General features: G+C 38.2%; 1 protein-coding gene across 1 annotated transcript; it reads left to right on the top strand.

Moving 5' to 3' along the window:
- Nucleotides 1-6,044: 6,044 nt before the first annotated feature.
- Nucleotides 6,045-12,248, top strand: LOC149832484 (metallo-beta-lactamase family protein). Its single transcript, XM_090014523.1, has 11 exons — nt 6,045-6,310; nt 6,769-6,812; nt 6,914-6,994; nt 8,202-8,309; nt 8,576-8,667; nt 9,199-9,273; nt 9,361-9,430; nt 9,761-9,862; nt 11,285-11,396; nt 11,465-11,527; nt 11,814-12,248. The coding sequence occupies exons 1-11, from the start codon at nt 6,148-6,150 to the stop codon at nt 11,897-11,899; spliced, it is 996 nt and encodes a 331-aa protein (XP_089870649.1). The 5' UTR covers nt 6,045-6,147; the 3' UTR covers nt 11,900-12,248.

The following is a 12,248-nucleotide window of genomic DNA, read 5'->3' as shown; positions in this document are numbered from 1 at the left end:
ACGACTTAGAGACTTCTCCCGTCAACATCAGCTCCAAGCATCCGACTGATTCTTGGGATGATGTATGCCAGATCGTTAAGGACACAATGCGTGACTACTTTTATAAAACAATTGTCGACGTTCTCCGGGATGAGTTCAACAGTTTTTTGCAAAATAGAGAAGCTTCGTTTGCAGATGTCTCTCAGGTATGAAAGTTTCATGTGATGTATTGCATGTCGTTAGATTTCATATAACTTTGATTGCCTTAACTTAGGTGCATTGCATATAATTTATTTCAGTATATTTTGTTTATCAATAGTAACCTTTTATATAATATTTCAGTATAATATTTTTACTGCCTTAGAACACATATGAGCATGATAGAATCACATATACAGTTTTTTTACTGCCTTTGAATACATATGAGCACGATAGAATCACATATATAATTTTTTTACTGCCTTAGAACACATATAAGCATGGTAGAATCACATATACAGTTTTTTGACTGTTTTATAGCATATATGAGCATGATAGAATCACATATACAATTTTTTTGACTGCCTTAGAGCACATATGAGCATGATATAATCACATATCCATTTTTTGCCTGCCTTAGAACACATATGAGCATGATAGAATCACATATACAGCTTTTTGACTGCCATAGACCACATATGAACATGATAGAATCACATATACAGTTTTTTTGACTGCCTTAGAACACATATGAGCATGATATACTCACATATACAGTTTTTTGCTTGCCTTAGAACACATATGAGCATGATAGAATCACATATAAAGTTTTTTGACTGCCTTAAAGCACATATGAGCATGATAGAATCACATATAAAGTTTCTTTGACTGCCTTAGAACACATATGAGCATGATATAATCACATATACAGTTTTTTACCTGACTTAGAACACATATGAGCATGATAGAATCACATATACAGTTTTTTGACTGCCTTAGAGTACATATGAGCATGGTACAATCACATATACAGTTTTTTTTACTGTCTTAAAACACATATGAGCATGATATAATCACATATACAGTTTTTTGCCTGCCTTAGAACACATATGAGCATGATAGAATCACATATAAAGTTTATTTTCTGCCTTAGAACACATATGAGCAAGATAGAATCACATATAAAGTTTTTTTACTGCCTTTAGAACACATATGAGCATGATAGAATCACATATAAAGTTTTTTAACTGCCTTAGAACACCTATGAGCCTGATATAATCACATATACAATTTTTTGCCTGCCTTAGAACACATATGAGCATGATAGAATCACATATACAATTTTTTTGCTGCCTTAGAGCACATATATATGAGTATGATAGAATCATAAAAACAAAATTTTTACCGTCTTTAGAACACATATGAGTATGATTGAATCACATATAAATTTTTTTACTGTCTTAGAACACATATGAGCATGGTAGAATCATATATACATTTTTTTGACTGCCTTAGAGCACATATGAGCATGATAGAATCACATATACAAATTTTTTACTGCCTTAAAACACATATGAGCATGATAGAATCACATATACAGTTTTTTTACTGCCTTAGAACACATATGAGCATGATAGAATCACATATACAGTTTTTTTATTGCCTTAGAATACATATGAGCATGATAGAATCACATATAGAGTATAATTTATTTAAGTATATTTAGTTTATCTATACTGACCTTTCTTTTCTGAAGTGAAGGGACAGAGCAAGACAATGAACAAGCGGACGCACAAAATCTTGGTGATGATTAGATTCATGTGTTGAATTTGTTCTACCTTCTTTTTGTTTCAAAAATGTAAATGTTGAATTGTAAATAATTAGAACTTGCGAATTTTACAATGGATCGATTAATTGTTTTAGTTTCCTTTTATATGTATTTTGATGTGTATTTTGTTTTTTATTCACAGGAAATATAAATTGTATAGGAAATATAAATTGTATCACGAGAAATTTTTCTTGATATTTAATTTTCAAATATTTTTTAATTTTTTTTCCTTATTTGCGATGGATTAGCGACAGATATAGCTATCGTTAATTACTATTAGCGTTGAATGTAGTGACGGATTAGTGACGACTATAAATCCATCGCAAAACCAAAATCGTCGTATAGTAACAACGGCCTTGCGATAGATGTTGGCATTCATTATTCCGTCGCAACTTAGCGACGAAACTGGTGACAGATACATTCTGTCGCTACTTAGGGACGGAATGGGCGACAAATATATTCCGTCATTAATTAGCATCGAAAAATTCGCGATGAAAGCTATCCATCTCTAATCCGACGCTAAGTCCCTCTACTATTCAGATTTTGTGAGTCAACTTATTCTAATGGGCTTAACCCGTTGTCTGAGTCCAAAAGAAATAAGTAGGGGTTAACCTAGTGGGTAGGGCCTTGGCCGCTAAACAGGCAGTCAAGGTTCGATTTTTGTGGGCATCTCTCCTTTGTGCAAGTTGATGCCCACCCTGGGCGGTGGGGTTCTAGCCTCAAAGTTTTAAGCTGCCGACTTGACGACCATAGGTATGGCAGGCTAAGTCAGAGAAACCATGTGTTCATATATATCAGGTGCGGTTTCTTCGAATTATAAAAAAACGGCTACACTCGGTCTGCTTACATGAATTAATGGAACCAAACTTCACTAAATGGATCTATAGATCCAAATCTCTCTCTCAATGAATGGCAAGTGTAGAATGCCAAACACCTAAAATAAGGACAGGATCGGGTTTAAATCAAAATCCAAATAGGATAAACAAGGCCAAAAATCCAATGGCTATATATGGTCTGAATACAGGCTTAACTCTATTTTTCTTTTTATTTTTCTTTGTATTTTTTATATGTACGGCAATATTTCTATGTATATCACGAGATGTAAACTTGCCGAGATTTTCCCCAAAATTTCGTGATATTTGTTGTCAACCTATTTTTATCGGATCTAATCTTTTTAATGTTGAAATTCAGATTTAAGAATCTGAACTTGCTTGCACACCTAGAGATCTCGATGATGGACAATGCTGGTGAGATGATGCACCACAGTGCTGTAGCAGATGCGATATTTTGAAAAAATCATGGTTAAACGTTATATTCAAAGTTGCCATTTCAAACAGCCCAAATATAGGCGTACTTCCAAAATATACGATTTCTTACGTTTTATTATATTTCATTTATTGCCAAGATTTTACACAAAACGCATAAAAAATAATGATATTTTTAAGGAAACTTTTCCATTTAAAACATGTCACCTTTGCAGTAGTGATGGCAGTGGACCGGGGCTGAGGCAGGGGACAAGATCTCCACTCCTGCAGAATTTTGCCTTTCATCTCTGTCTTCATCGCCGCACATGTTTTGATTTTAACCTCCATCTCTGTTTCATGTCCTCCATCTCTGGTTCAAACAAGGTGAGGCGGGATGGGGCCCGTTTCTCCCCGATCTACTATTATCCTTAAAGGTATTTTAGTTATTTTATTAACGAGGATAGGGAATGAGACGGGTGGGAGAAAGCCTAAGTTCATACCCGCCTCCATCCCCGCACAGGTTTTGATTTTAACCTTCATCCTCATTTTGTGTCTTTCATCCCCAGTCCAAATGGGGCAAGGTGGGAGGACAAGGTCTTTACCCCCCGCTCTATCTCAAAATTCTGCCTTTCATCCCTGTCTTCATCACCACACGGGTTTTGATTTTAACCTCCATCCCTGTTTCATGTCTTCCATTGCTGATCCAAATGGGGCAAGGTGGGTGGAGCCCCGTTTCTCCTCGATCCACTATTATCCTTAAAGTTTAAGTATTTTAGTTATTTTATTAACGAGAACCAAGAATAGGACAGAGCATGGGTGGAGTAAAGCGTAGGTTCATACCCGCCTCATAGGTTTTGATTTTAACCTCCATCCCCACCTTCGTCGTCGTTTCGTATCCTCCATCCCCAGTTCAAATGGAGCGAGGTGGAGCGGGGCCCAGTTTTTCCCTATCCACTGGACCACTGCCATCCCTACTTTGCAGTGGGCTTGTCTGGGAGCAGAATAATGGTCGTTGAAATGGCTCAACGTGCTGCAGAGAGAGGTGTGCCTACGGCCACGTGATTAGCGCTTATCAAGAGCTGTGGGCCCAGCTGATGTGCTACGTGCTAATCTCCTTATCCAAAGGGGAAGGACAAAATCCCTTTCCAACCCAATTACCAAATTGTCCCTCTATACTCTGTAGTTATCCCAAATATAGCCGATCGGATCGGGCCTTGGATTTCTATACTACACTATCAGATCCCAGATCCAAATGACTGCTTACCCTAGGGTCCATATTCACACATTTCTTTCTTGGTTTTTCTCGGCCAGATGTAAAGAACATTTGGAGGAAAAAAGTTTAATTTTTTGGACAAATGTTAATAAATCCTTGATGCGGATGTGTGACATACACATATTGATTGGAAATAGATTATTTCTTAAAAATCCAACATTATCTGGATTTCATGGTTTTTGGGTGTGAATATCCTGCGGTAATATAAGGAGATCTTCTAAATCGGTGATATTTGTTGCTATGTTCGGATCTTAAATTACATGGTAATCCCAGTCAGATTGGACCTTTTATGACTTTTGTATATTTATAGATATTTTGGATTTGGATTTGAAATTATATGCCGTCTCCAACCGTTCATGATCAGATTTCAGATCCAGAAGGTACTCACCCTAAACGGACATCAATGGGTGGGGCATCCAAACCAAACTTGCTGCATGGGCCTAACTGATAGCATTCTGCACTCCAATCCAAGCCTCATTTCCAGTTTGCATAGATCTGGCTCTTGATTGGATGAAAATTGGCCATACCAAGAGTGAAACATGCTGAATATGGGTCGGGTCGTGCTTGAACTGACAGTATATCTGAATTTCAAAGACTGCCTACATTCAGAATGGGGTCTGATTCATATTTTGTGGTGAGTTCTGGATCTGGTTAGGGCAAAACTATTTGATTTTCAGGTGCACGAGATAAAAAGGGTCGGGTAAACCTGAGTCCATCCTCGACCGGTTTAAGGCTCTGTTTGGGAGTGTCGAGTTGCCATTTTCATATGTTGCCAAAATATGTTTTTTTTTAAATAGTGGTATTTGAGAATGAAGTTGCCAAAAACAATATCCTTGAATGAGGCGTGGGAACCCCCTCTTAAAGGAGAGGGCGGATCAGGTGCAATCCCATTGCACACTTCGAGTGTACCATTGCACCTGATCGCCCTTTATCTTTGGCTCACAGGCTGACAGTTGTGGGGCCCAACAACAGATGGAGGGCAGCACTGCAGAAGCACACTGGAAGTGATTGCACCTGATTTGCCATACTTAAAAGAAGGGGGCACCCCCTTGATGCAGCATCGAATAGTTTTTTATGTATATATTTTTAAAGGCAAGCTGTGGTTAGGCAGACCTCCACCAGTTACCAACCGCATGGAGCCCCGGGTTGGGGGCGGCATCGAGTAGTTGGGGCCGAACACATCATTAGGCTCCAAACACTGAACCTACTCACCTTGCAAATGATGTTGAAATGTAGTGTCAGGGCTGCCAAACTCCATTCCCAATATAGTGTTTTGGCAACATCATTGGTCCCAAACAGTCAGAGAGCAGCATGGAAACACCAACACACCTTCAAATTCAAGTCTCCCAAACAGAGCCCAATTTTCTTGCCCAATTCCAACCGTGAACTTAAAAGACTATATTTGTTCCAGATCCGGCCGCGGTTTGGATACAAACTGCCTGTGTCCTGACTAAAAATATAGGTCGGATCTGGGTGTACCTTAGGTAAGAGATCCGTTGGATTTTTGTAAGGGATAGAAGGTGCAATATGATTTGATTAATCACCCTTCATGGGGACAAGGCCTGTCAGTTGTGGAGCCAAGGCCTGACGGAAGACCATCAGGTGCTCAATGCACAAATTTTGTGCCCCCACCCGATCCGGACTAGGAAGAGAAGGGCTTCCTTGATTTATAGGGGCTTTTTCGTCATCTGATGACGGTATTTCCGTTCTTACTTTGGCCTCTTATCCACCCACACCGTACTGAGGGTGAGGCCCCCTCCCTCTCACAAGACAAATACGAGGGTTAAACTGCTAAGCACGACCGAACTTTCCGGCGAAAATTTGCGATCAGGAAAAAAAAAAGAATGCAGGTGGGAACAACGTCGTGCGAGGCTCTCTTCAGAAAATCATGGATTCCGGCGACTGTACCGGTCGGTACATCCAGGATTCTATCCGTGAAGGCCAGCCAGGTGAGGACGGAGCGCCGCGAGAGGCGGCCGCAGAACGTCGCCGGCGAATTCTACGTCGGTAAATCCCCCTTCCTCTCCGTTAAGGTTTCTAGGGTTTCCTTGTGATTAAATTCGATGGTGAATATGCGTAACTGTAGGTTTCCGTTACTTTGATCTCTCTCTCTCTCGTGCGTGAGTGTGTCTTCTTTATTCTTTCTTCTTTCTTCTTTCTTCTTTCTTCTTTCTTTGGGAAATCCAGATTTTTAAACGATAGAGGTCCTTTAGATCCCGTGTTTCTGAAAAAAGTCGAACCCTCGTGGAAGAAGAAAGGTGTTTGGATTTACACACACTCATCCAGAGAACTAGGATAAGTTGGGAAATTGAGTCATGGAATGTAAAACAAAATCCCAGCTTATCCCAGTTTGCCTTGATTAGTAGGTGCATCGGAGATTCCCCTAAGAATCATATTCTTGAGGTCAAATATCGTTTGATTAAACTGATTCAACAGAAAACTTTGATCTTTTCTGAAATTTACAGACCAGAAATGCATAGATTGTGATACCTGCCGCTGGATGGCTCCGGTAATCTCCAATACACAGATACATTGAGCCTCATTTTTACAACTTTTTGTTTGTTCCTTTACAGTAGATTTTTTCATATCATTATTCGAAATCTTTTGCAGCAAGTTTTTGTTCGGATAGACGAGAAATCTGCAGTATCCAGGCAACCAAGCTCCAAGGAAGAAAGACTAAATGCTTTGCAGGTCTTACTATTTTCCTTATCCCAATTTTCAGTCTAGTTTTGTGATTCAAGTAGCACGGAATATATTTTAGTTGGTTTCATTTACTTCTTGAAATTGTACACACTCGCTCATCAGAGATGGTTTTAGTTTCTATTTTGGTTTATGAATCTATCCTTTTTATTGTTACGGGAAACAGGAACCGTTAAAATACATGAAGTCTTACTGTAAATTATCGGCGGATGCTTGTTTATATTTGAGGTTATTTGTAGATTGTATTTGCTATTGCATGTCTTACTCATGTAATCACCACTTGTGGAATTGATTTAATTTCTGAACTTTCTCTCCCTTATGTTCATCATTGCTATTGCCAACGGAAGTTGATTGTGTCCAGTTCAAACTATCTGGTCAGTTGAAAGAAATCTATGGTAATCTAAGGTGCTATAAACTGTAAAGATCAAACATTTGTTAAGGAGGCCAGAGCAGAGTATATGAAAAATCTAATGGATTACTATCATGTTCATTTCTGATACATTTCCATGATCAAAAGGCAACATAAGCAGGATTTAAAGCTTTCTTAGATGCATGGGAAGTTGAGAGTCCAAAACGACCTTTGGTGGAGGTAGATTTGTCTCTTTACTTTGGAAATGCAGAGCTTGAGCGCTTCTTTCTCAACTATTGGTGACTTCAGTAACATGCACTGAGATTTATGACTTCATAACTTTCTTTTTTCAAAATTTTAATGTTTTTAATTTATTTTATTTAAGAGTTTTTCGGCAGAGATAAATTGCCCTTATAAATTTCTGTTTTGGTAGCATGTTTAATTCTATGTCACCTGGGTACCGCTGCGGGTATGGGTACGGAGGGTACTACACGGCAATTCCAAAAAATGTGGGTACGGGACACGGCTATATATATATATATATATCACATAAATACAAAATAAATTCAAAATAAACTGAATATAATCTAAATGTATATGATATATCTAAAATATATATTATATACTGAAAATATAATTATAAATTATAAATTGAATACATACTTGTATATACGGAAGGTAAAATGGCATGTTGACACGCATGTCGACACGCATGTCAACATGGGTACGGAGTGAAAAATGCAGTTTCCGTGTGACATAGGTTTGATTTTTTTTCCTTTTTGGGCTTACAGGCACTGCTTACCTGTGTTTTAGTGTCTGTTTGATGTTTTCCCCTTTCTGTGCTGACAGGCACTGCTTAGCTGCCCTACAAGTTCCATTCATACTGAAAGTGCTCCCTCTGATATCCTTGATGTACAAAAAATGTTCCCTCTTCCAATAGATGAGAAGAAGCTTCCGGTAATGTTTTACTTTTGACTGTCCAGATCTGAGATTTGTATCCTCATTGCTTGTTCATTAATCTATATTTTCTGACTCTGTAGTTTATGCTGTCTTAAGCATTAGTTGCATCTCAAATGAATTTACTAATAGTTGATGTCCTGAGAGGAAGAAAATGTGCAGCTATAACATGCTTTGATATCAAATATTTTTAAAGCTCTAAATCCTTAAAATGCTTGCCTTCTAGTCATTATACATCTATGATTCTATCTACTGACTGTTTGCAGGATGTATACCACTGTGGTTATCACTCTGAAAGATCGTATGGAGCAACTTCATATTTGATTGTACATCCCAAGGGAAACATCCTTGTTGATAGGCAAGGTCTTAGAACTAAAGATTCACCTTTTTTTTTTGAGGGGGGGGGGTTGGGGGAGGGGTGCTAGACCATGAAAAAACCCTTCCCCTCATTACCAGATGCACATTGGCTCCGGTTGGTAAAACTCTTGAGGTTTCCACTGCCCACGGGGAGTACACCCAGCTTCGACCTTGCGGCAAGGGACACCCCACGTGGGTTTTGAACTCATGACATCCCATCAACTTGGTGACATTCATTCGCCCCTACCAAAAGATTGGTCATTTCTACCATTTAATGTGTGAGGATCACCATTCACACATAAAATGGTGTCTTTATAAATTATATAGGATAATTTTATAAGGAAAGTTTGTTAATTCTCTTGGGAAACTGGAAAAGATGTGTATGCATGACATGGGACAGCATTATGACACTCCTATTTATCTATGACCATTGGGTTGTAAACTGACTGAAAATCATGAGAAAGATCAAACTTTTTCGAACTATTTATTTTTTCCAATGTGGTTCTAAAATTAATGTGATTGTATCCTGTAGTCCACGTTATTCAGAGCGACTTGCATACAACATTGAGAAGCTTGGTGGAGCACGATACATGTTTCTTACTCACAAGTATGGCAATGCATATTTCTTTTTATGCTATTAATTTTAAACATGTGAATGAAAAATGAAGACTAATATGTTTGAATTTCCAACTAGAGATGATGTGGCGGACCATGACAAGTGGTCAAGGCGATTGAAGTGTGACAGAATGCTTCATGCATTGGATGTAAGTACCTTCATATATCCCACTTCATTGGTATTTATAGGATCAGCAAACTGATTCAGGACGTGGCCCGATCCATCTTATCCTGAATTAGTTGATTCTGTAAGTGACTTGATATATTTTCTTATGACCAAAGATGACTTTTCAATGTCCTTGAGCAACTTCGTGTGTGGAGATTTTCTAGTTGGGTTGCTAGTTATCCAATTTGGGGCTTGAACATAGTCTATCAGCATCTCACCCAACTTGGAACTAATTGTGCTTAATTTGAACATAAATGTTAATTCTCTGGGATCATGCAGTCTGTCTTCGACTTAAAACTACATTCCTTGTCAGATAGAAGTGTCAACTGATGATGTAGAGATGCAGCTATATGGTGATGGTCCTTGGAGCATTGGTCCTGATTTTGATCTTATATACACTCCAGGACACACTCTTGTAAGTGAGATTATCAAATTACTACATTTTACTTTGTTGTATCAAATCTCTGTACATGTATACATACAACAATGCTCTTAACAAGAATTAAACCCAACTCGAGGCAGAAAAGTAACTCAGACAACTCACTTTGGGATTTGACAGAATTGCAGGGAAATATGATCGGTGTGACTGCACAATGAACAAACCTAAGAGCTTGAACTGAATTTGATTCAAATAGCTCAAATTCCTGTTTTTGTGTTAATCATGTTCTATTTCCTGAGCCCTTGGTTTGGTAATAAGCACTTCTGTATAGTACATCAGTGAACTACTATTATATACATACACGAGCACATACATATGGATAACTCTGCATTTGCATTGTGTAAATGTTATCATTATGTATTAATAAGTTGTTGGTACAAACTTGCCTTTCAATGTACAATAAATTGCATAACCAGAAAAATATGTTGCATGGATAAAAGGTTGAATACCATCTTTTCTGGGACTTGGGACATGATTTAGTTTGGCTTGTTGCCAGGATCTTTCTAAACTATGTCAGTGCTTGCCTTCTGTTCATTGCTAATAAACTGCATGAATAGGCAAATCTGTGGATTGACAGAAATTGAATATTGTGTGTCTGCATTGGAACTTTAGCTTAGGTTGTTAATTGCTCAGGTGTCCCTGGTCCATGTCACTAGGTTTTGGAAGGGCTTCATTAATTTTTTTTCTTAAGATTTCTTTAATTGTTTTGATCTCATTATTGAAGGTTGTAGTGGTCTTCATCCTTTTCTACGTATGTTTTTATTACTTTAAATCTCAGCTCCCTTTTTTGTAGATTTTCTATACCTTCTTTTGACTTATGGGTTTCAGTTTATATCCTTTTTAGATATAGATTCAGATCCACATCTTATTCAATTTCTTAATTAAATTAATTGAACATTATTTTGGCACACATATTTTGCCTAATTTACCAACCTTGTTGAACATCTAGACATGTCAGGCATAGAGATATGTTCCCTCAGCTCCATTGCCATTGTAAAGCGATGTGACCCCTTTATCACTATAAATAGATGTTTTGGAATTCAAGAGGCTGTGAGCGGGTAGTGAAATATTGTAGTGCATGTGAATTCAATCCAAGTGGATCTTTGTACTCATAGCTAGTAGATCCGTTGATCCTATTGTGGTTTTGGACTTCAATCCAATATTAGTGTCTAAATCTAAAGTCGTCCTGAATTTCTGTGCTTTGATGTGGTCCTACCCTTTAAGGTCATCTAAATTCTGAAACTCAGATCCTTTGGATCACAATCTATGAAGACTTTATAGATATGGTTTGGGCTATAAATCCTTGGATAAGTTCAGAATAGTATGTTACTCATGCTTTTCAGAACCACAGCACCAGTAGCCATCACTGAGTTACCTTACCCTAAAACATAATGCCAGGGTTCTGTCTGCTTGCTGTACAAACCACTAAAGGTTTTGTTTACCGGTGATCATCTTGCTCATACTGCGGAGTCAAGACTCAGCATCTTCGAGCAATACAACCATGCCTCAGGTACAAACAGTAATTCTACTGAATTTTTTTCCTATGATTTTCTCACCTACTATTTCTGTGTTTGGCAGTTACTACTCAATTGAGCAGTGTGCAGAAACTATTAGATTTGGACTTCAACTGGATCTTATCTGGTAATCCTTTTATCCGTTTAACTTCAAAAAAAAAATGTGGAGCTATTGTTACGTGTTTGAGGAAACCTACCCATCATGGATGAGCCATGCGTAAGGTCGGTTTCAGCAACATCTGCAGCTAATGCAGTGATATTGGCTGAACTTTTAAATTGTTCCAATTTTGAGCTGGAATGGCTTCAAAAGTGCCTCATTGACTTGGTATGAAGTCGAGAGTTAGCCTGAATTCCTCGACTCGAGTCCTAATGTTGGTAGCCATCTTGATTAATAACTATTTTGGTATGAGCAGGCCACGGAAGAAGAGTTGAATTTCAAGATGTCCACGAGAAGAACTTGGCTCTCGGAGCCTTTCTGGATGCGAAAAGACACTCGTAGTAGTGCATGAATAATCACGATGATGCTGGTTCTTATGGGTAACCTTAGTAGTGTATGAATAATCACTCGTAGTGGTGCATGTAAATTCTATCGCCAACGTGAGTGAATCATAGATTTTCAGACTCCCATGGAAAGCTGGATCTCTGATATGAACGTACTACTGTGGTCTCTTCTTATGGCTCTAGTCCTTGTAACCGTGTGAGGTGATCCTTTGTCTCTAAATTAGCCTGTTCTTTTGTGGTCCTTCAACTGGAAAAAGGACCAACTTTGTCGCTACTGTACATATTTGCAAATTAGCAGTTCTGCTTACTCAATTTAGAAGGAAATGTTGTAAATATTGTATGTCAAA

Source organism: Nuphar pumila, chromosome 7 (assembly GCF_984573655.1).
Source record: "Nuphar pumila chromosome 7, dmNupPumi1.hap1.1, whole genome shotgun sequence".
NCBI classification, from domain to species: domain Eukaryota; kingdom Viridiplantae; phylum Streptophyta; class Magnoliopsida; order Nymphaeales; family Nymphaeaceae; genus Nuphar; species Nuphar pumila.
The sequence above is the reverse complement of the archived record's forward strand: the minus strand, read 5'-3'. Positions and strand labels throughout refer to the sequence as shown.